The following is a 25021-nucleotide window of genomic DNA, read 5'->3' as shown; positions in this document are numbered from 1 at the left end:
AGTCCCTACACCATTCATCAGTCTTGTGCAGGTCTTATTGCAGGTTGCTACTCCTCTTGCATTGCTACCTTCTTGTAGAGAACCACGTGGTGTTGTGGAACTTCCAACATTTCCTACTAGATCGTTGGGTATTTTATAAATAGTAATGGTTCTATCACACTTCCTTGTGCTGTTCCTGAAATTACCATTACATTTGTCTATTTTTATCGGTCAAGGGCAACTTGTAGATTTCTGTCTGCAAGGAAATCTTGAATCTAGCCACAAATCTGGTCCAGTACTTGACATGTTTGAATTTTTTTGCATTGAACGGGAGTGTGGGACAGTGTCAGATGCCTTGCCAATGAACAATTTTGGAAGATGATCATCTTCATCATGCTGAGCCCACAGCTGACACTGATGTTAATCATTAACAGTAAAACATTAAATTTAAGTTAATACTTTAATGATTAAAATTTTGGAAGACCGAACTCAGTAGTCTGGCCTTATCTCTTTTATTTTCTGTTTTGGTACCAGTATGGTCTTTGAGTGAATGAGCGGATGATCTTGAATTGCTTACTGATTTTACATGAGACCAAAACCTCTTAAAGTTTTCATTCAGGTCAGTTTGTGAAATTTGGCTTTCAAAGTCATTGAATGCTTTTCTCATTAATCTCCTTACACTCATTTTTGTTTTTTTCAGCTTCTGTGTGTCTGCTATATTTTGACTCCTCTTGAATCTGTGATGAATCTCTCTTTGTTAGTGTAGTAGTTTTTTAACATGGCTCTTAAACCATGGTGAGTCTTTCTCATCCTTTATGACCTTGGCTGGAATTAGTCTAAGCCATATTGAATGATGCCAACAGCCTTGCCACAGTGGTAACACCGGTTCCTGTCAGATCACCAAAGTTAAGCACTGTTGAGCTGGGCTAGCACTTGGATGTGTGACCATCCAGTCTGCCGAGTGCTGTTGGCAAGTGGGGTGCACTCAGTCCTTGTGAGGCAAACTGAGGAGCTACTTGATTGAGAAGTAGTGGCTCCGGTCTCGGAAACTGTCATATGGCCAGGAGAGCGGTGTGCTGACCACATTCCACTCCATATCCGCATCCAGTGATGGCTGTGGGCTGAGGATGACACAGCAGCCGGTTGGTACCGATGGGCCTTCGTGGCCTGTTCGGGAGGAGTTTTTATTGTTATATTGAATGATGCTTCTGGATTTTTTCTGTTAATGCTCAAATCTTCGTCCTCAGCATTGAATATTTGATGCTGACTAATCAGCTACTCTGCAGATTGTACCCTGTCATTCTCGCTAAGAAGAAATATTTCACAACCTCTGTCAACATTCCTTGTAACTCATATAGTCGTAGATGATATCACAGTCTTAAGATCACTAATATCCTCCTCTGTGTAAACTGCTTTGAAAGATATGCAGGTCTGTTGGTTTCTGGGGGGGTCTAAGATGTTATCTTCATGAGTTCATTCTCTAACTATCTGACCGAAATAATTTTCAGATAAAATATTCACAATAGTGTCACATCCATCTCTGTTTCTGGCACCAGTTTTGATCTCGTGACTCACCTGTCCTATACATGACAAACTGGGGTCTCTCCTTATTACAGTATCATGATCAGGAAACTTAAAGAGGAAATTCTGCAAGTTGTTTCTGAAGTACTCATGTTTAGTCAGGTAGTTTCGAAATGCAGAAAAAGATTATCCTGTGCAGTGTTTGGGAAAGGTGTGATAAATGATGTAACAGTACGTAAGTGGTGCAGACTTCTTGATGAAGGAAGGAAGAATGTTCATGATGAAGATCAATCTCAATGATCTACCTTCATCAGTGAACTGTTGACACCAAAAGTTGAAGTTTTTTGAAAACAGACACTTAAGTACTGACAGGCTTCATCAGCATATACCTCAAGGTCAGTAATATATGTGATTATTACTGAGAAGCTTAAAAAAAAGAGTAAATAATGTGCAAGATGGGTCCAAAGAATATTGACAGATGAACGCCAAAAAAATCTTTTTGTGTGTTCTTCGTCATTTTTGGAGTGCTAAGGCAAGGATGGTGATCAGTTTTTGAGTGGCTTTGCAACTGGTAATGAAACATGGTTTCCTTACTACACTCCAGAGACTAAACAGCAAGCCAGTCAGTGGCATCATTCAAATTCTCTGACAATACCAGTTTTTTGGGACTGAAAATATATTGTGTTGAAAGATTTCCTGCCAACAGGACTGACATTAAGTGCTGAGAGGTTTTGTGTAATCTTATTAACTTCGGTACAGCATTTAAAACTGCCAGTGGGAACTATTCTCAAAGGGCATTGTTCTGCTTCACAACAATGCTCAGCTTCACTTTGCAGCAAGGACAAGGGTGCAACAGGCCAAGTTTCAGTGGGAATTACCGGATCACCTGCTCTACAGTCCTGATCTAGCACTCTCAGACTTACACATTTTTCAAAAACTTAAGGAATTTCGTGGTGGACAGTGGTTAGAGAATGGTGACATGTCAAAAGCAGTTGTAACAGGCAGCACAATCTACGATAACAGTATCCACAATCTGGTTCCCTGACTGAACAAGTGTTTAGACATTAATGGTGATTACATAGAAAAATAAACTAATGTTCATGTTTTAATTTCCTATAAAAGTTATGACCATAAATAAAATATTCATTGTGCTTTAACAAATTGGTTTCGTGTTTTTTTTTTTTTTTTTTTTTTTTTTTTTTTTTTTTTTTTAAATACTTGTTTTATCAAATTCTTTACTGCCTTAAATGTGCCACCACTTTTGGCATCCACCTCTCCTTATAAATATTCCAATATGAATTTAGGATGTTGTTGCTGTTCACTTCAGCTTTCAACCAACTCTCTGTTCCTAATACTATTGGGGTGCTGTTACCTTCAATAAACAATACTAATTCTGGGACCTTACCAATGGTGTTCCCGCAGTTTACTGATATAGTATTTCCTACCTGTGAGGACAAGCTTGCTCTGATTATAATGCAGCTGATGTTTCTTTGATTTTGCCAGGCAATTTGACTTGATCCCAAGGGGGGTTCCTCCAATCTAAAAACCTCTCAAGTTGCATGCCACCCACCACAAGTACTCCAATCTGATTTTATATTTTTAACACTGTATTCACCTAACAAGAAGTCCAATTCTTCCTGCCACTAAACTTCACTGATTCCCACTGCATCAAACTTTAACCTATCCATTTCCCTTTTTAAATTTGCTAACCCACCTACCAGATTAGGGGAACCAACATTCCACATTCCGATCTCTAGAATGCCAGTTCTGTTTGTCCTGATGACGATAAAAGATAAAAGTCTGAATTCTATCTGCAAACTTCGTGTTTAGGGTTTGATGTTCGTTTAAGTTTGTGTAAATCACAAACTCAGTGGTGCCAGAGTTGGGTAACTTTCTCTCCTCCTCTGTTAAGTCCTGACTGCATTGTTGTATTTTTGATGTTTTATGAAGTGTTAAAAAAAGGACAGCAACAACAGTATGAAATGGATAGCGACAGTGCTTCTTGTGTACATAAACAAGGAGAACTGGCTGTTGTCCATAAACAGGTGGAAGCTGTGTAGACTATGTTGATCATGGCAAACAGGTTTCATGCTTCTGCCCAAAGTCACAGCGAGGTCAGGACACTAGTGACAAGCTCTGTGATACTTTTTGTGTGGTTGGAATTCCTTGGTAACTGGTCTGTCTTCAATTGAGAGAGAGTGAACAGTGGTGAGTTTGCACATCTCTGTGCAGAAGATGAAAGAGGGAACCGGCTGCACAGCTAACTCCTGAAAACTTAGCAAGAGATACGAGGTGCTATCCAGTGTTGGTAACACTTCTAAGCCGGCGTGGTATGGTCACGTGTTGAGCCAGAGTGACAGAGTTTCCTGCCCAGTCTGGACAAGTGGAGAAGGCACATATTCTTATCATTGGGAGCTCCATTGTTAGGCAGGTTATGGACCCCCATCCCCTAGGTATTAGCAGACACGTTGAGAAAAAATGTCAATGTCAACTCAGTAAGTTTGCCAGAGGGTCTCGTTTGAGATGTGGAGGAGGCTTTGCCAGCATCTATCAAGCACACTGAGTACAACTGTTTGCAGCTTGTGACTCATGTCAGCATGAGTGACACCTGCTGTTTGGGTACTGAGGCCATCTTTGGTGTGTTTCAGTGTATGGTTGATTTGGTGAATGTAGTCAGCCTTGCAGTCTAAACTCACTATCTGTAACATTATACTCATAATCAACTGCAGTCCTCTAGTTTGGAACAGAATGGAAGGTCTGAACCAGAGGCTCAGAAGATTCTGTGTCTGCATCAAATGCAAATTTCTCAATCTCTGCTACCAGATGGAGAATCATAGGGTTTCTGTTAATAGGTCAGGCAAGCACTACATGCAGCACACAGCTACTGGGATAGTGGACTACATGTGGCAGGTGGCACAGTACTGGGGGGGGGGGGGGTTAATTTGGAGCCCCCCCCCCTCCCTCCTGTGGAATCAAGATGAATTGCCTGCCAAAATCGAAGATACTTCAGCTGCATTATTCTCAGAGCAAGCTTGTCCTCATAGGTAGGAAATATGGTGTATGGATAATCCAAGAGTAGGTTCAATAATGAATAAGATAATAGAGACACGGATAAGCTACTATGGTAAACACATTATTGTAGCCACAATAGACACAAAGCCCACACCCACCACTGTAGCACAAGTTTACATACCAACTAGCTCCACAGATGATGAAGAGATCAAAGAAATTTATGATGAGAAAAAAGAAATTATTCAGATCATTAAGTAAGACAAAAATTTAACAGTCATGAGGGACTGGAGTTTGATAGTAGGAAAGGGAAGAGAAGGAAAAATAGTGGTTAAATATGGACTGGGAAAAAGGAATGAAAGAGGAAGCTGCCTGGTAAAATTTTGTGCGGAGCATAATTTAATCATCGCTGACGCTTGGTTTAGAAATGATCAAAGAAGGTTGTGTACATGGAAGAGAGATGGAGACCATGGAAAATTTCAGATTGATTGTATAATGGCAAAACAGTGCTTTCAGAACCAGATTTCAAACTGTAAGACATTTTCAGGAGCAGATACAGACTGTGACCATCATTTATTGCTTATGAACTGTAGATTAAAAATGAAGAAATTGCAAAAAGGTAGGAAATTAAGGGGATGGGACCTGGAGAAACTAAAAACAAAATTGTTGAGTGTTTCAGAGGGAGCATTAAGCAATGATTGACAAGAACAGGGGAAAGGAATGCAGTAGATGAAGAATGGGTAGCTTTCAGAGATGAAATAGTGAGTGCAGCTGAGTATCAAATAGATAAAAAGACAAGGGTTAGCAGGAAGTTCTGCAGGACTCTTTGAGTGGTAATCCTACTAGACATCTAATTGTCTTCTTCTGCCATCTGAAAATACATTTAGCTCCTGGGAAATTGCCTTTGCTGTACAGACAATTTGGGTGCTCTTCCCAAGAGTGTTTTTGTCTGTAAACAGTCCAAGAAGTTTTACTGTTTAATTTTTGGTTACCTTTCTTTCTTTTGTTTGTTTATACACAGCTGATTGGCATGTCACCAGTGATCAGTCATTTGGATCATTTCTCAATTGTTAGCTAGTACACTTCGTAAATTCTGATGTGTGGTTATGAATGTTATGCAATCATCATATACTATATTCCTATTTGGTATATAATTTGAAAAGTCATTAATGTAGTCAATAAATAAGAAAGACCTAAGAACAGAGCCTTGTGGTATTTCTCTTTTTATTGGGAGTATTGCTGATATCTGCTTATTTGCATGCAAAAGCTGTACCTGTTGCTTAAATATGATTTGAATAAATTGAGTGATTTACCTCCTATGCCATAATATTGTAACTGTTTGGGGACTATTTCATGTAACACTGATTCAAATGCTTTGCTTAAATCAGTAAGTGTCCTGGAAATAGATAGCCTTTTTCCATGCTTTTTATAAACATTACTCACCAAAGCTTTAACTGCTTTTACAGTTGACAGATGAGACCTGTAAATTGAAAATTTTGTTGCTTTGAAAATAACTATATATCTGTTTGTGCATAAAATTTTCTATCATCTTGGATATGATTGATACTATTGGAAAGAGTCTGTAGTTATTTGGGAGGTTTTTATGACCTTTTTTATGCATAGGTATTGTAACTATGAGCTTAAGACACTCTGGGAAAATTCCTTCACTTAGTACTGTTGGACTGTAAAAGAAAAGAAGTGGTATTTTAATTTCCTTTGCTATACACTTTATGACTAAATTACTGAGTCCGAAATAGTTTTCTGTTGTGGAATTGATAAGTTTGTGTATCGATTTATGAATGTCATTTAAAATGATTAGGGTACATAAATTTCTCACTTGTTTGTTTTGCATGAGCTAGCAGGGCCTCTGCAACTAATACAGATTTATTGAGTGGAGTGGTAGTGCCGGTAATATTTACAAATTTTTTTTGAGTGTATCACAGTCAATAGGGATGCTGTTATATTTACGGTTATTATTAACTCTCGTTTTGATTACATTGTAGCCTGCTTTACATTTATTTTTGAAATTTAAAATGTGCTCATCATCTGCACTCCACTTAGCATTTTTTATTTCAGATCTGTAGAGTTTTTTTCATATTTATATGAACATTAGTAAAGATAGCTTGCCACGTACCATAAAGATGACACATTAAGTTACAATAATGACACTTACAGAAAAATTTCAGCCACAGCCTTCATGAGAAAAAGAGAAACAACCACCATTTGCTTGCACTAGAAAGCACATCTCATGCACACATGACTGCCAACTCTGGCAGCTTGGGCCAGAATGCAACTATTACATGGGGTGGAAGTGGTAATCTGGAGTGGATGGGGAAGAGGAAGCGAGACCAGTGTATAGGTGGGGAGGGGGGGGGGGGGAGAAGAGACTAGTACTGTCTGGCAGGTCTGTTGTAGATCTGCCTGGATGGCTGAGTGCATTGAAGTGCCCACTTCCAGGGAAGGGGGAACCACTGACCCTGTATTGAGTCTAAAACACGGGTTAACGACGAGCAGTGCCAGCATGCCAACTAATCAGGATGTGGTTTAACGCAGTTTTCCATGTCCTGTCTGCAATACACAATGCCCAAACACTTTCAAAAATGATGTGACATTTGATCATGCGATTAAATTAGACACAGATCCTGCTTCCTCGGTAGAGTGGCCGGGGGGGGGGGGGGGGGGGTATATTGGCAGTAGCTTTGCTTTTGGACGTGGTGACCTAACCATAATACTACCATGTACAGGGGTATGCCAGATTGAAAACTGTGAACACATGAAGGTTACCTGAAAAGCCAAAAGTGGAGACAGGTAAAGTGTGTACTCAGGAGATAAAAGAACTACATCGGAAATGAGTGGAGGAGCATTGCACATAATCAAAGTTTGGGAAGAGTGACAGTTGAATTGACATGGTCCGATGTTGTTGTTGTTGTTGTTGTCTTCAGTCCTGAGACTGGTTTGATGCAGCTCTCCATGCTACTCTATCCTGTGCAAGCTGCTTCATCTCCCAGTACCTACTGCAACCTACATCCTTCTGAATCTGCTTAGTGTATTCATCTCTTGGTCTCCCTCTACGATTTTTACCCTCCACGCTGCCCTCCAATGCTAAATTTGTGATCCTTTGATGCCTCAAAACATGTCCTACCAACCAATCCCTTCTTCTAGTCAAGTTGTGCCACAAACTTCTCTTCTCCCCAATTCTATTCAATACCTCCTCATTAGTTACGTGATCTAACCACCTAATCTCCAGCATTCTTCTGTAGCACCACATTTCGAAAGCTTCTGTTCTCTTCTTGTCCAAACTATTTATCGTCCATGTTTCACTTCCATACATGGCTACACTCCATACAAATACTTTCATAAACGACTTCCTGATACATAAATCTATATTCGATGTTAACAAATTTCTCTTCTTGAGAAATGCTTTCCTTGCCATTCCCAGTCTACATTTTATATCCTCTCTACTTCGACCATCATCAGTTATTTTACTTCCTAAATAGCAAAACTCCTTTACTACTTTAAGTGTCTCATTTCCTAATCTAATTCCCTCAGCATCACCCGATTTAATTTGACTACATTCAATTATCCTCGTTTTGCTTTTGTTGATGTTCATCTTATATCCTCCTTTCAAGACACTGTCCATTCCGTTCAACTGCTCTTCCAAGTCCTTTGCCGTCTCCGACAGAATTACAATGTCATCGGCGAACCTCAAAGTTTTTATTTCTTCTCCATGAATTTTAATACCTACTCTAAATTTTTCTTTTGTTTCCTTTACTGCTTGCTCAATATACAGATTGAATAACATCGGGGAGAGGCTGCAACCCTGTCTCACTCCTTTCCCAACCACTGCTTCCCTTTCATGCCCCTCGACTCTTATGACTGCCATCTGGTTTCTGTACAAATTGTAAATAGCCTTTCGCTCCCTGTATTTTACCCCTGCCACCTTCAGAATTTGAAAGAGAGTATTCCAGTCAACATTGTCAAAAGCTTTCTCTAAGTCTACATATGCTAGAAACGTAGGTTTGCCTTTTCTTAATCTTTCTTCTAAGAAAAGTCGTAAGGTCAGTATTGCCTCACGTGTTCCAACATTTCGATGGAATCCAAACTGATCCTCCCCGAGGTCCGCATTTACCAGTTTTTACATTCGTCTGTAAAGAATTCGCGTTAGTATTTTGCAGCTGTGACTTATTAAACTGATAGTTCAGTAATTTTCACATCTGTCAGCACCTGCTTTCTTTGGGATTGGAATTATTATATTCTTCTTGAAGTCTGAGGGTATTTCACCTGTCTCATACATCTTGCTCACCAGCTGGTAGAGTTTTGTCATGACTGGCTCTCCTAAGGCCGTCAGTTGTTCTAATGGAATGTTGTCTACTCCGGGGGTCCGATAGTTGGCCAAAATAAAGAAAGAACAATAACAACATTTGAAACCAAGATTACAGAATACCAACCTCAAAATCCGTGTTTCAGATTAAAGGGTGGAGAACTGGCACTGAACGACAGATATTTAAGACAGTGATGAAGTATGTCGGTGAACTATTGAGTTGACTCGAACAGGTAGGGAGATTTCCAAGAAGCCATGAGAAAAAGAGAAATGGTAACTTGAAATGTTCAGATGAATTGGAGATATAAAGACAAGTAATGAAAAATGGTAGAACAGCAGGAGAAGATGACATCATAGCTGAACTACTTCCAAAGCTGGGCTGAATGCTGCCAGAGAAGAAACAAATATCATACAAGACATACGGGAGACTGATGTAATACCAGAAGTCTGGAAGTGTCTCTACATAATAAAGGGGTTAGGACTGATGTTAACAGTTACAGAGGGATATTTTTACCGCCCGTCACATACAAAATTTCATCACAGTGTCTGCCCAATAGGATACAGCTCCAACTGGAAAACAAAGTAGGAGAGTATCTCACAGGGTCCAGAGTGGAAAGATTCTGTGCTGAAATATTCCTGAGACATCAAGCATTACAAGCAGAGAGACTGTATGTACCTTCATATAATTCAAGAAGGCATATAACTATATAGAAAGACCATCATTAATCCAGGGATTGGAACAGACAAACCTCAGCGAGAAGACAGTGTACATTATAAGAAAGAAACTGACAAACACCAAATTCAAAATTAAATTTGTGGGAGAGTTATCAGAGTCCGTTGAGATAAGAAAAGGGTGTATCAGGGCAATGGTAATTCATCACTATTGTGCATACATCAGTATCGATGTACTGTGTTACTATACTGGCTGAAAAATTGGGGGGGTGGGGAGTGGAAGTCGAACACGGACTACTTTAAATGATGTATCTGACAGGTGCACATTTGCATTTCACAGATGTTTACTTTCACTGTTTTCAACCGCCCAATAATACACAGTTATATATCCATTGCACTATTTTTTAGCTTTCGATAAGTCTTATTAATAGGTTGCAATGTATACTGCTTCAATAGTTTACTGTTGTACATCTACGAGCAGTAAAAACCTAACCACACAGTTCACAAGTCTTGCAGAATATTGCGATACATGTTGAACAGACACTGTCATTGTTTTAACACAAAGCCTAATTGTGTTACACTTATTTCACAGTTAATTTGATGCATTGTTGTTGTTGTAACCAACATAGGTTCTTGTCTGAAACTTGGGCATGGACTGACTGTCTTGGGGGTGCTGAAATTACACATTGTTCAAAGTTAAATTTACAGAAATTAAAATTAAAACTCAACTCATTAAATTAACTGAATACATCAAAGAATTGGTTATTTTTAACAGTTTCTTCTACTACAAGGGTTAAGCCAAATCATTTGCTTAAATCATGAAATTAACATATATAGTTATGCAAACAATACTTAGGACAAAACTGTTAATTACTTTGGAATTAATTAAGGGCTGGCTCTGCTAACATGGTTTCGAGTAGAGCCAAATAAATACTTAAAGAATGCTAGTGTTTCGTCTTCCAAATGTCAACAATAGAATTTAAATTATGAAACAATTACTGATTTCACACTATAATGTAAGGTACTAATTAGGAATAGTCAAAATAAGTTAGAAAATCAATTAAATACATAAAACTAAGCACAAAATTAGATCTGGTGTTATATTCTTTAAAACTGTGGGCCAATCTTTCTCTTTCATGAAAATGGAGGTTATACTCGCCTATGTAATGGTAATTAATTCAAAAATGAAAAAAATGAATTTTGACGAGGCAGATGGCAAAACAAGTGGGGAAGTAAAAATATCCCAGCTTGCTTCGTCGCAGAAGAAAAATCAATAGACAAGATATTGGCCATCTGGCATTTGTTGACAATCTTGCTATAGCTCACAGAAAATCAGGGTCCTTAAAGAGTATGTTAAAAGGTCATACTACAGGTATCTTTCAAGAAAACAGGATGCATACCAAACTAAAAAGACACACAACAAAAGAATAAGACAAAATATGCTGAGATTAAGAGAGTTCACAAATTCAATTATCAGTGGGTGATGATACAAACAGATGGGATAGGGAGAGAAGGTCAAGGACAGATAAACTGAAAGATAAATAAAGCATTCTGGAAGATAGGAAACATCTACAATAAATTATGGCTATTATGTAATTTAAAGTGAGGCATTACAACTCTGCCATCAAACCAGTAATCTCATATGCATCAGAAATGTTATGGATTGGAAGGTGCACTAGAAAATACAAGAGACTAGGGAAAAGAATCATCAGACAAATCCTAGAGCCCAATAGGACAGGAGGAGGCTACAGATTGAGGAGTAGACGAGAGACTGACAGATATCTAAAATAGTACATAGCTTGGAAAAATATTGATTGAAATTTTATAGGCATATCAAGAGAATTCCAGGACACCCAACATATTAAACAAATTTTGGATTACACAAAAGGCATTAAGAAAATGAAGTGGGTCACTGAAGCCAGGGAAGACCTGAAGGATGCCAGCATAACAGACTCAGATATACAGGATAGCCACACATTCAACCACAAAATACTGAAGTGGTATGTGAGGAAAGAGGTCAAGAAATTAGAGTTTAGAACAACTTGGTCAGAAGAAAGAAAGATACTACATGGTGAGAAGATGAAAGAAGTGTGGCACCTGAGAAACTTTCACGTCAAGAAAGCACTTCGTGTGATCCTCTAGCAGCCTGTACGTTTATAATAACACTATCACTAACATTGAATCACACGAAGGCAGGAATATACATCTGGATAAAAGAAAAATAAATGAATTGTGTGTTGTATAAGTCAGAAATATTCCCCCCTTTTTTTTAAATTTTATACAGTTTAGATTATTATGAAATGCCATTGAAAATTTATTATAAAATATAATACAGAATGAAATAAATATTAGCTGCTAGTGAAATAAATCCTCCCCCCATGAACCATGGACCTTGCCGTTGGTGGGGAGGCTTGCGTGCCTCAGCGATACAGATGGCCGTACCGTAGGTGCAACCACAACGGAGGGGTATCTGTTGAGAGGCCAGACAAACGTGTGGTTCCTGAAGAGGGGCAGCAGCCTTTTCAGTAGTTGCAGGGGCAACAGTCTGGATGATTGACTGATCTGGCCTTGCAACATTAACCAAAACGGCCTTGCTGTGCTGGTACTGCGAACGGCTGAAAGCAAGGGGAAACTACAGCCGTAATTTTTCCCGAGGACATGCAGCTTTACTGTATGATTAAATGATGATGGCATCCTCTTGGGTAAAATATTCCGGAGGTAAAATAGTCCCCCATTCGGATCTCCGGGCGGGGACTACTCAGGAGGATGTCGTTATCAGGAGAAAGAAAACTGGCGTTCTACGGATCGGAGCGTGGAATGTCAGATCCCTTAATCGGGCAGGTAGGTTAGAAAATTTAAAAAGGGAAATGGATAGGTTAAAGTTAGATATAGTGGGAATTAGTGAAGTTCGGTGGCAGGAGGAACAAGACTTCTGGTCAGGTGACTACAGGGTTATAAACACAAAATCAAATAGGGGTAATGCAGGAGTAGGTTTAATAATGAATAGGAAAATAGGAATGCGGGTAAGCTACTACAAACAGCATAGTGAACGCATTATTGTGGCCAAGATAGATACAAAGCCCACACCTACTACAGTAGTACAAGTTTATATGCCAACTAGCTCTGCAGATGATGAAGAAATTGAAGAAATGTACGATGAAATAAAAGAAATTATTCAGATAGTGAATGGAGACGAAAATTTAATAGTAATGGGTGACTGGAATTCGAGTGTAGGAAAAGGGAGAGAAGGAAACATAGTAGGTGAATATGGATTGGGGCTAAGAAATGAAAGAGGAAGCCGCCTAGTAGAATTTTGCACAGAGCACAACTTAATCATAGCTAACACTTGGTTTAAGAATCATGAAAGAAGGTTGTATACGTGGAAGAACCCTGGAGATACTAAAAGGTATCAGATAGATTATATAATGGTAAGACAGAGATTTAGGAACCAGGTTTTAAGTTGTAAGACATTTCCAGGGGCAGATGTGGACTCTGACCACAATCTATTGGTTATGACCTGTAGATTAAAACTGAAGAAACTGCAAAAATGTGGGAAATTAAGGAGATGGGACCTGGATAAACTGAAAGAACCAGAGGTTGTACAGAGTTTCAGAGAGAGCATAAGGGAACAATTGACAGGAATAGGGGAAAGAAATACAGTAGAAGAAGAATGGGTAGCTCTGAGGGATGTAGTAGTGAAGGCAGCAGAGGATAAAGTAGGTACAAAGACGAGGGCTGCTAGAAATCCTTGGGTAACAGAAGAAATATTGAATTTAATTGATGAAAGGAGAAAATATAAAAATGCAGTAAATGAAGCAGGCAAAAAGGAATACAAACGTCTCAAAAATGAGATCGACAGGAAGTGCAAAATGGCTAAACAGGGATGGCTAGAGGACAAATGTAAGGATGTAGAAGCTTATCTCACTAGGGGTAAGGTAGATACTGCCTACAGGAAAATTAAAGAGACCTTTGGAGAGAAGAGAACCACGTATATGAATATCAAGAGCTCAGATGGCAGCCCAGTTCTAAGCAAAGAAGGGAAGGCAGAAAGGTGGAAGGAGTATATAGAAGGTTTATACAAGGGTGATGTACTTGAGGACAACATTATGGAAATGGAAGAGGATGTAGATGAAGACGAAATGGGAGATACGATACTGCGTGAAGAGTTTGACAGAGCACTGAAAGACCTGAGTCGAAACAAGGCCCCTGGAGTAGACAACATTCCATTAGAACTACTGACGGCCTTGGGAGAGCCAGTCATGACAAAACTCTACCAGCTGGTGAGCAAGATGTATGAGACAGGCGAAATACCCTCAGACTTCAAGAAGAATATAATAATTCCAATCCCAAAGAAAGCAGGTGCTGACAGATGTGAAAATTACCGAACTATCAGTTTAATAAGCCACGGCTGCAAAATACTAACGCGAATTCTTTACAGACGAATGGAAAAACTGGTAGATGCAGACTTCGGGGAGGATCAGTTTGGATTCCGTCGAAATGTTGGAACACGTGAGGCAATACTGACCTTATGACTTATCTTAGAAGAAAGATTAAGAAAAGGCAAACCTACGTTTCTAGCATATGTAGACTTAGAGAAAGCTTTTGACAATGTTGACTGGAATACTCTTTTTCAAATTCTAAAGGTGGCAGGGGTAAAATACAGGGAGCGAAAGGCTATTTATAATTTGTACAGAAACCAGATGGCAGTTATAAGAGTCGAGGGGCATGAAAGGGAAGCAGTGGTTGGGAAAGGAGTGAGACAGGGTTGTAGCCTCTCCCCGATGTTATTCAATCTGTATATTGAGCAAGCAGTAAAGGAAACAAAAGAAAAATTTGGAGTAGGTATTAAAATTCATGGAGACGAAGTAAAAACTTTGAGGTTCGCCGATGACATTGTAATTCTGTCAGAGACGGCAAAGGACTTGGAATAGCAGTTGAACGGAATGGACAGTGTCTTGAAAGGATCATATAAGATGAACATTAACAAAAGCAAAATGAGGATAATTGAATGTAGTCAAATTAAATCGGGTGATGCTGAGGGAATTAGATTAGGAAATGAGACACTTAAAGTAGTAAAGGAGTTTTGCTATTTAGGAAGTAAAATAACTGATGATGGTCGAAGTAGAGAGGATATAAAATGTAGACTGGCAATGGCAAGGAAAGCGTTTCTGAAGAAGAGAAATTTGTTAACATCGAATATAGATTTATGTATCAGGAAGTCGTTTCTGAAAGTATTTGTTTGGAGTGTAGCCATGTATGGAAGTGAAACATGGACGATAAATAGTTTGGACAAGAAGAGAATAGAAGCTTTCGGAATGTGGTGCTACAGAAGAATACTGAAGATAAGGTGGATAGATCACGTAACTAATGAGGAGGTATTGAATAGGATTGGGGAGAAGAGAAGTTTGTGGCACAACTTGACTAGAAGAAGGGATCGGTTGGTAGGACATGTTTTGAGGCATCAAGGGACCACAAATTTAGCATTGGAGGGCAGCGTGGAGGGTAAAAATCGTAGAGGGAGACCGAGAGATGAGTACACTAAGCAGATTCAGAAGGATGTAGGTTGCAGTAGGTACTGGGAGATGAAGCAGCTTGCACAGGATAGAGTAGCATGGAGAGCTGCATCAAACCAGTCTCAGGACTGAAGACAACAACAACAACAACAGTGAAATAAATATGTGAATTTGGTTAATATGCAGGATTTTTCACACATTACATGAACAAAGGAAAGTTTTGTGAAATTTGGGATAGACTTCAGTCTGATTCTGCAGATTTTTAGTACGGAGACTTCAACACACACCTACCAAATCCACTTGCCAATCAGTTGCAATTATTAGGGTTTGAGTGACTCAGTAAACTTAATTTTCTTGACAACTATAGTGTGTTAAACTAAAGCTGAAACAGTTGTCATACCTTCATCCCTCCCCCACCCCTTCCAATGACGAAAATACGTTTAGACTTTTTTCCAAATCCATGACTCACAATTACTGGTCTCACTCTCCCTTAAAAATGGCCTCATTCCATTACATTTATCTGACAAGAAACTGTTCCCAGCATGTAAAGTAAATTTCTTAATCCATCAAAAATAGTTTAATTCCAAGTAAAAAAAAAATTAATGTAATTATTTTCTTTCCAAACAGGATGGCGATAATTTTGTTGTGTCTGCACTGAACAGTGCTGCAGCCTCTGGTAATGTGGAAGGTCTTCAAAAATTAATGAGTCTTACAAAAATCAGTGTAAATGTCTCCAATAAGGTATGAACTCTGATAAACCTTTACATTGTGTTGTTCTCTACTGTATTTTTATTTTAATTTTGTCAAGTAAATTGCTCTCTGTCTACACACACACACACACACACACACACACACACACACACACACACACACACACACACAAAAGCACAGTGTTACATGTATGTTCAAAGTTAACTGGTTTTTACCAATTGTAGATCTGTTATTCAGAGAGGTTAATGTAGTATTATATTTTCAGGATAGCGCAACCATTGACTTGTCCATGTGTACACTAACATTCGTGATAACTGCAACATGTTCAGGTGATGAACATGTGATCAAGATTATAGAACTGCAACTGAGCTCTTACTTTGAGTAATGAATACTGTGTTAAGTCTGTGTTTATTGGAATCTGAGTCTCTGAACATTATGGCATGGAATCAAAGAAAATCACTGGTGTTCTGGGAAAATATCACTCCATGATGTTTATAATCACCATTGGTTGCTGGAGAACCGTGACAAATAAATTTCTATCCAGTCATATGCAAGATATCTGGCAAACATAGAGATCAAGGAAAAAGCGGTAGGCTACATGCCGTTCTGTAAAAGATGAGAATTGTTGTTATGAAGCACAGTTTATGGATTTATGGATGTGGTTGAAGAAATTGCAGTTCCTTGGGCTCTGAAGCATTTCATATAGTGTTTGTTGCTGACGAGATTACATAAATTGTGTAGAACTGAAGACAATAGTGCCATAAACTGTTGCTCTCAGCATATGCTCACAGCTCCACAAAAAAGTGAAAGCCACCAGAATGTGGACCATCACAGTAGCTACATACACATTTGTGGTCATCATTATAATACAGATTAAAGTGACACATAGTCAAAGAGTACACATTTTGTCACTTAATATCAGAGCAATTATATTCCCCTGTCTATTACAGTGCATGTGTTATTTCTAGACAGTGGCATTTAATATTGGTATATATCCAACTTGCAACAGATTATACAAAACATCAGTGCAGACAGTATACACTTTTTACAGTGCTTTAGCATAAAATCAATACTATAGATGGAGTTACTGTCTTGGAGATAAGAGGTGAACTCCCTCATGATGATTGCAGTCATGGTTAGGCATTCACTCACTGATGTGTATAACTTTCTTCCTTCTGCTGCCACCGTACTCGTACCACTGTTGTAGAAGTGTGCCATGTATAAACACAAATGTCACAAGATGACATAACCATTCCCTGGAGGTCAATCATTCTGTCCCATTCAATCTTGGCCCCATACTGATAGTGCTTCTTTTTGCACTCTAGGCATGGCGACACTTGCTTCCCCCTTTTCAGTGTGTTTGAAAGCTGATAAATGAACAAACTTAGTGTAACATTGACATTTCTGATAAAACTGTAGAGATCTTTGCTAGTTCTATGTGTACACCAGTTCTTTTGCACCCTTAATCACTTACTTACGATACATAGTTCAACATATCATCTGAGTTTAGCCTCATTGTCTCAGTCTTCGTGACTCTTACAATTTTCACAAAAATTGGTGTATACACAAACCAGTGAAGTTAGTTTTAAAAAAAAAAAAAACAAGTGTCTTGCATAATGTAAAACAGAACATCCTACTGCCTCACTAAGCTTAATCCTATTGAAGGGGGTATGCCCTTATGTTTCTCATAGCTCTGAAATGATATAGACAGCCAGTTATAAGGGTACTTCCATTTTAATGTGGACAAGGAACCATGCTGTAACTTGGCATCATTCACTCATACAAATCAGTCTCATAGATGAAGAAAAAAACTGGAACCATTGAGGACTGAACCACAAACTTTTGGATTCAATATCTGACACTTATGCTCTCAGCCACCAATTCACATATAGCAACACTATCATCATCAGGATATCCTTCCAGTGAGCCAGGTAGAGACTTTTTGCACAATATGTTGTATAGACATTGAAAGAAATAACATGTTTTAGTCCTGTGTTGGCCTACTAAGCCTAACACATCTGAGGATTTTCTTTTTGGGCTAACTCCTGTAGCCTTTGAAGACCTCTCTTTGCCCCAAGGTAGTCGTTCCTCTCTTCATTAACCCTCATAAAGGAGAGTGTACCTTCTCCACCAACTACGGCCTTACAAAAGTTGTTCCCTCCCCCCCTCCCCCCCCCCCCCCCCCCGAAGTTGCCATTAAGGACATCACCATAAGCCTGGCAAGGAACCTGTTTTTGGTCCAAGAGAGGTATTTTATTCCCCCATTTCCCCCTAATCCTCTGGACAAATCTAGTCAGCCTCTGCCCCCTCCCCCTCCCCCAGTAGCTATTTTTTGGCTTTTGGAATTATTAAAGAGTCAGAGTTTTAGTGAGTAAGATAAAAGAATGTATAAAAAGATTAAGTCTACCAGAATTCCAGAGTTAACTGTGATGTGACAGACTAAAGATTAGCCATAGCTATGATCACAGAAATATCGATACCTCTATGAATATCTGTTTTAAGACTATACAACTTCTGCTGAAAGATAGGCCTTAATGTAAATTCTTAGCAGTGTTTTATAACAATGTATTCGGTTATACCAATTTAACTTCTGTTAGCCCCTTGTGCAATTAAATCTTGGACAATCATTCAAGGTACTCTGTTTTGAAGTCAAATGGAAGTTTTAAACCAGAGGCTCAGACAATTTTGTTGCAATCTTGGATGCAGGTTTCCTGACCTCTGCTGTCTGGGAGAAAGTAGATCAGCTTTGTGCTACGTGTTGGTAGGAGCTACTATGGTAGCAGAGTGCATGTAGCATGCATACATAATTTTTTTGATAGTACAGAAATCACTTCACAGGCCTTATAAGACACATTTTGGTTTGAGACAAGGAAGAAGGAATGTCATGGCATATCAGCACTAGGAAACATCAATACAATATCAGTTAATGGCAGGAATGTCTGTGGAAAGGTCCCAGTACTACTCTTGCTTATAAACAATAACATTGCCCACATAGTACTAGGGACAGAAATCTGATTGAAGCCAGATATTAATGTCAATGAAATTTTAAATTCCGACAGGAATGTGTATCTCAAAAACAAATTGAACACCAGTGTTGGAGGATGATTTTAGCCGTAAAAAGTATTATCATTTTAGTGAGATTAGTGAAGATTCCAGCTGTTGAATAATTTGGCTAAAGATGAGTGTTAAAAGTGGATAAAACATGTTCATCAGATGATTTTATAGACCCCCTGCCTCAGAAGGTGGTGTTGTGGAATGTTTGAGGGGAAACTTGGAGAATATGTTGTGAAAATTTCCTTGTCATGTTATAATAATAAGTGACAATTTCAACGTACCAGCTGTAGATTGAGACTAAAGTGATTAAGGTAAGTAGTATGGACAGTGAATCATGTTAAATTGTTCTCCCCTCTTACCCAAAAGTTTGAGCTGCTAATCAGAGAAACAGCTTGTGAAGGTCACATATTAGCTCTCATGGCCGCCGATGGACCTGAACTTTATGACTCAGTGTGGAACAGGGAATCAGTGCTCATAAGGCCATTACAGCATCACTCAGTGCAGTTGTAACTTAGAATGTAAAGAAAAGTAGGAAGATATTTCTGCAAAGTAAGAGTAACAAAAACAGATTTCAGATTACCTGGGTGGCCAACATGAAAAATTCCTCTCCAGGACCAAAAATTTAGAGCAACATTGGACGGTGTTCAAGAGTATTGTATAATATACCTTAGATATGCCTTCGACAGGAAAGTGTCAGGCAAAGCTGTGAGGGATGGGAAAGATCATAAATTACCATCAAATATTTGCATTGATGAATGGTTTCATAATCGGGTTGGAGGATGCCCCAGTTTATGGTGATTGCAGCTTATGGGTAATCATATTCCAAGGTATAATTGAGTGTGTTTGGTGCTCAGATAAAAGGCACCTGTAAATTTAATTGTGGAGTTGACTTGTATTTTACGTGATAATGAGATGAACGTGTTAAGCTTCTAAAACATTATCAAACAATGGAAAATCCAGGATGGAATGTAATAATATTGTGAAAAGGGAATTTGCTACTCACCATATAGTGGAGATGCTGAGTCACAGATAGGCACAACAAAAAACCTCTCACAATTAAAACTTTTGACCATTAAGGCCTTCGTCAACAATAGATGACAGAAACACACACACACACACACACACACACACACACACACACACCTTTGAAGTATATGTTTAAAAATTTGTTAAGAATTTCTAATTTTATTTTTGATAAAATTTTCTTGTATGTCCATACGATGAGATTTTTCTGGAATTTCCTTATGTTTCTTTTCTTTGTTGTCTCAGGTCTTCTAAATGTTCTTTTTTGGTCAACTCTATTTTCTCAATTTTTGAGGACTTTTTTCTAGTAATTATTCATGTTATTTGTCCCACCATGTCTTCTTTTTATTCCTGACGAATCCTAAAGTTTTCTCTACTGCTGTACCAATTTGTACATGGAGTTCTTGACAAACTCATTTTTTGTTGTCTCAATTTCTTCTCTGATTTTTTTTCTGCATTTTCTATTGTAATATTAACTGTAGTGGAGTTGTATCTCATTACTTTCTTGGTTGTATTTTTTGTTTCCGGTCGGGAAATCATATTTTAATCATAGAGAGATAATGATCTGAATTAGATTCCCCATTTCTGATAACTTTAACATTCATAATTTCTGTAACACTCCTTTTAGATATGGCTATGTCATCCAGCTGAATTCCCCTAGGTTTGGATCTGGAGATATCCAGATTTCAGCTTTTCTTGGTAGGTTGTGAAAGTGTGTGGACATCAGTTTTAATGGGAACATTTTACACATATTGAACGCTCTTTCACCATTTTGTTCATTCTTAAGCATGTTCGATAATCACATACAATATTCTTAATTTTTTTTTCCTTTCTAGCTTGTTTTTCATGTATAAATGACCGTCAGTTTCTTTCCCATCCTTTTCTGGTCCAAACATGAACTCCATTTGTTATGACTTTGTTGGCAAATGGATGTTACACTCTAAGCTTGGTTCTTCCTCCCGAGCCAGGTGGTGCAATGGTTAGCACACTGGATTCACATTCAGGATGACGATGGTTCAAATCTGTCTGGTCCTCTAAATTAAGATTTTCCCTGATTTCCCTAAAGCACTCCAGGCAAATACCAAGATGATCCCATGGAAAGGGCACAGCCAATTTCCTTCCCATACCTGAAATATTCCAATCTTGCACTCCGTCTCTAATGACCTCGGTGTTGATGGGATGTTATACTCCAATCTTTCTTCCTTACCCATCTTTTGTTTCCAGTTTAAGCATTTAGGCTGGATAATTTGTTGTCATGTGGATTGGTTGGCTCATCCAGTTTTAATCATATTCATCTCATACCACACCAGTCTGGAAAAACAGACAATAAAGATCTTTATCTAATCTGATTAGAAAAGCCTATCATCTTGATTGTCTGTGCTATTGATGATTAATATGCCCCTCCATTGCTGAGCAGTTCTCATGGACTCAGATGTGTTAAGCCATCTTCAGGTATTTTGTCTGATGTGTCCTGCACAGTTAATGGTCCAAAACGCTATAATTTTTTAATAACAAAGTAGTGTAAGCTGTGCAAGGTAAGTAACCACTCTGGGCACAAAGCTATTTTCCTTAGAACTGTCTTACTTTATCACCAAAGAAAAGAATCCGTCATCACATGATGAATGGTTATAAGTGGGGAGGAAGCAGTGTCTAACATGGTGTTCACTTAAATGACAAATAAACCCCCTTTCTATCCCATAATAGATGATGGTGATCTTAAGCCAGCTATTGTATGTATGATGCATTACTCTATGATTTCTGATAGACTCCTCTACCAAGAGAACAAAATGAGTGTACAGGGTTTTAAAAAATAGTGTCGAATACTTTGAGAGGTGGTAGTACTGATTGAAACAAGAAAAATGAGTCCAATAAACATGGGTCCAGAAATGCTTAATTTCTGTAATAAACACATGTTTACAGGAGGTATTAAATGTGGCATCCGTTCATGACAGTGCATCCCTCTGTCCTCCAGAATAAGGAATGACAAACTCTTCGGAGTATATTCGGTTATTATTGTACCTGCTGACAAGTATTGAAGATGCACCCCGTAGTGTCCACATATTATTGATTGGCTTGCCATAGACCAATTCCTTCAAGTGTTCCGATAATCAAGTGTCTAAGGGATTGAGGTCTGGGGTACAAGCAGGCCAAGATTTGTGGCCTCCTCGAACACTGGGGCAGTCCTGAAATTTCTGCATCAGATGTTCACACACATTGTCATGAAAGTGTGCTGGTGCACCATCATGCATGAACTACATTTGTATTTGCTGCTGCAATGGCATAGCCTCAGCAAGATAGACGATACAATAATGTGAAAGTCCAGATAATGTGCCCCAGTTAACCCTCGTGGTAGCATGTATGGCCCTATTAATCTATCTCTTAATCTATCTCCAAGTACACTTACCCATATGTTGATTGAGAATCAGTGTTGATGCCCTCTTTCCTGAATTGCTTGGGGGCTTACATCTATCCACACAAGCTGGTTATGGAAACTCATAACACCATCTCTTGTGATTCCCACTTCATCAGTAAATAAAATCTTGGATGTGAACAGTGGATCTGCTCCAGACATCTGCAACAGCCTGTGACAGAACTACCACCTGCCATGATGATCCTGTGGCCTTGGGGCCAGAATACATTGCAGAATGCCTTCTGCTGCTGCTGCTACTGCTGCTGCTGCTAATTGTTACACACTGGTTGCACACTTTCTTCCATTGAACATAGCACATGCTCCTCTATATTGGGTGTGTGGCTTGTTAGGGGCTTTTCACTGTCAGTCTTCTAAGGTGCAAGGGTACCTGTGTCCCTCAGATGCTGGAAAAGTTTCCTGAACAGTTTATCAGATTGCACTCTGCACTGTGGATATTTTGCAGCATAGAGAGCACAGGGTCATAGGCTATATACATTTGCTAAACCATAGCAGAATATCATGTCCACCATTTCTCTTGTTGAGTAGTTAGCTTCCATTGCTAATAAGTGGTGAAAGTGAGAAAATGTAAGTCTACCATACCATTTGTGTGTACAAATAGCGCAATAATAGTAAACACATAAGTGAATTTGAGAATCTCATTTGGAAGAAGGTAAAACATCATGATACATATCTATGATTGACAAGTCTGTAGAGTAAGGCACACTGACATGAAAAAAAGTAATGTAGCCTACAACACGACTCATAGGTACAGTACTGCAAGTAAGACAGCATAACACCTTGCCGACAAATTTGCAGTGTGCCAGTCCAATGATTGTGCCAACACCCGCAACCCAGCATCATGCAACCCTTCCTATAAACACATGGCTATCTCGGAAAGTATCCGTTTCTGTACCCATGTTTATAGGACTTTTTTGTGTTTCAATAGGTACTAACACAACTCAAAGCATTCAACATAAACACCCTATACATAGCATGCAATAATGTGTAAAACCTACACAAAAAAGTTCCTCAGTCTTACATCTTTATGTCTTACAGGAGAGAGTCAGTCCTGCACATGTGGCAGCAGGCTGTGGACAAGTAAGTGTTCTGGAGTTACTAAACACATCTGGAGCGAATCTACAGGCCAAAGATGACTCTGGTGACACACCACTGATTTGGGCAGCTCGTCATGGACAAGAAGATGCTCTGAGCTTTCTTGTCAATGCTGGAGTCAATGTCTCAACACAAAACTTAGTGAGTTAATGTTGAAATATTACTGTGCATGTTAAGCAAGCATGTTACTTGGTAACTGGAGAAATTATATCAATGAAAGTAGTCTATTTTTGAAACTATAATGTAATTGGATAGATAGAAAATCTGCTCACCAAGCCACTGCTATCCAGTTACATTAACTGGAAACATTGTCAGACAAAAGTGATTTATTCTGTTAACATATACTCTGTACTTAGATAACAGTTCTCAAGAGATGGGTGATGTAATAACTTGTGTATGAGGATGAGTTGAGTTACATGTGTACACTTAATATGGGAGGCTACAGTGAAGAGTTCTTGACCTGGGGCAGAGATGGTATTGATGTCAGTCATATTGTACAGTTGTCTGGTGGAGGCAATGAATGACAGGCAGTCACAGTGAAAAAGACTATTAGATATTATTCAGCTGTCGGGCTAAATTTTTTGTCACACATAGAAAGCAAAACCATCACACAATTACAAGAGCAGAACTGACACACACATGGCCAATTTTATCTCCAGGTTCTAAGGCCTTGTCCCAGGCCTAGAACTTTTCTCTGTATCCTCTTACATTAACTCGGTGTATTGAATGAAATGTTAAATAACCAGTCTCTTGAAAACTGGGATCTGTGTGGGGAGTATCAATAGATCCTTTTAATACAAGGTAACTGGATAGATAAAAAAGTCTACTCACCTAGCGGCAGCTGAACTCACACATAAAAGACAAAAATTAGACAAGCTTTCAGATCCAGTGGTTCCTTCTTCAGGCAAAAGAGTTGGGGAAGGAAGAGGCATGAAGGAAAAGGACTGTAGAGGTCTAAGAGAAGGGGTAGATTTCGGCAAAGTCACTCAGAGCCGTGTGTCAGGGGATAATTACCAGACGGGATGAGTTTGGAAAACCTGAGAGCTTAAAGATGGAAGACAGGGTCATATGCAAGACAGAGATTTATGCTTAAACATCGTGCGTGAGTTAATAAGAGTGAAATGCTAAGTGCATTGTACCTAACAGAGGAGGGAGAGGGGCGGCAAAAGCTAGACAGATAAGGAAATGAAAGATGTAGAAAACTAAAACGGAGTGAAGAAATGAGTAAGTACTGTGAAGAATGCCGCAGCAGAAAAAATAAACTTAAATTAAGAACAGGTGGGTGGCGAGAACCAAGGACATGTTGTAATAGTAGCTTCCATCTGCAAAGTTCTGAGGAACTGGTGTCTGAGGGAAGAAACCAGATTATGTGTGGTGAACCAAGCACCAAGGTCACAATTTTCATGTTGTAGATCATGCTCTGCAACAGGATATTGTGTGTTACCAGTATACACCCTCTGCCTATGCCCGTTCATCCCAACTGATAATTTGGTGGTAGTCATGCCAATGTAGAAGGCTGAACAGTGTTTACATAACAGTTGATATAAGATGTGTCATTTCACAGGTGGCTGTCCCTCTGATAGTATGTGTTTTGCCAGTTACAGTGCTGATATAGGTGGTGGTAGGAGTGCGCATTGGGCAAGTGTTACAGTGGGAGCGGTCACTGGGATAGGAGCCATAGGGTAGGGAGATGGG

At 39.0% G+C, this 25021-nt stretch overlaps 1 protein-coding gene across 1 annotated transcript in view; it reads left to right on the top strand.

The window, feature by feature from the left end:
• LOC126354380 (death-associated protein kinase dapk-1-like) overlaps nucleotides 1-25021 on the top strand; it is a 313801-nt gene that overhangs the window by 107812 nt on the left and 180968 nt on the right. Inside the window, exons 9-10 of the mRNA XM_050003980.1 lie at nucleotides 15643-15756; nucleotides 23270-23467. Of these exons, the coding sequence (XP_049859937.1) occupies nucleotides 15643-15756; nucleotides 23270-23467 (312 nt within the window). The remainder of the gene's footprint in view (nucleotides 1-15642; nucleotides 15757-23269; nucleotides 23468-25021) is intronic.

The sequence above is a fragment of the Schistocerca gregaria genome, chromosome 3 (genome assembly GCF_023897955.1).
Source record: "Schistocerca gregaria isolate iqSchGreg1 chromosome 3, iqSchGreg1.2, whole genome shotgun sequence".
NCBI classification, from domain to species: domain Eukaryota; kingdom Metazoa; phylum Arthropoda; class Insecta; order Orthoptera; family Acrididae; genus Schistocerca; species Schistocerca gregaria.
The sequence above is the reverse complement of the archived record's forward strand: the minus strand, read 5'-3'. Positions and strand labels throughout refer to the sequence as shown.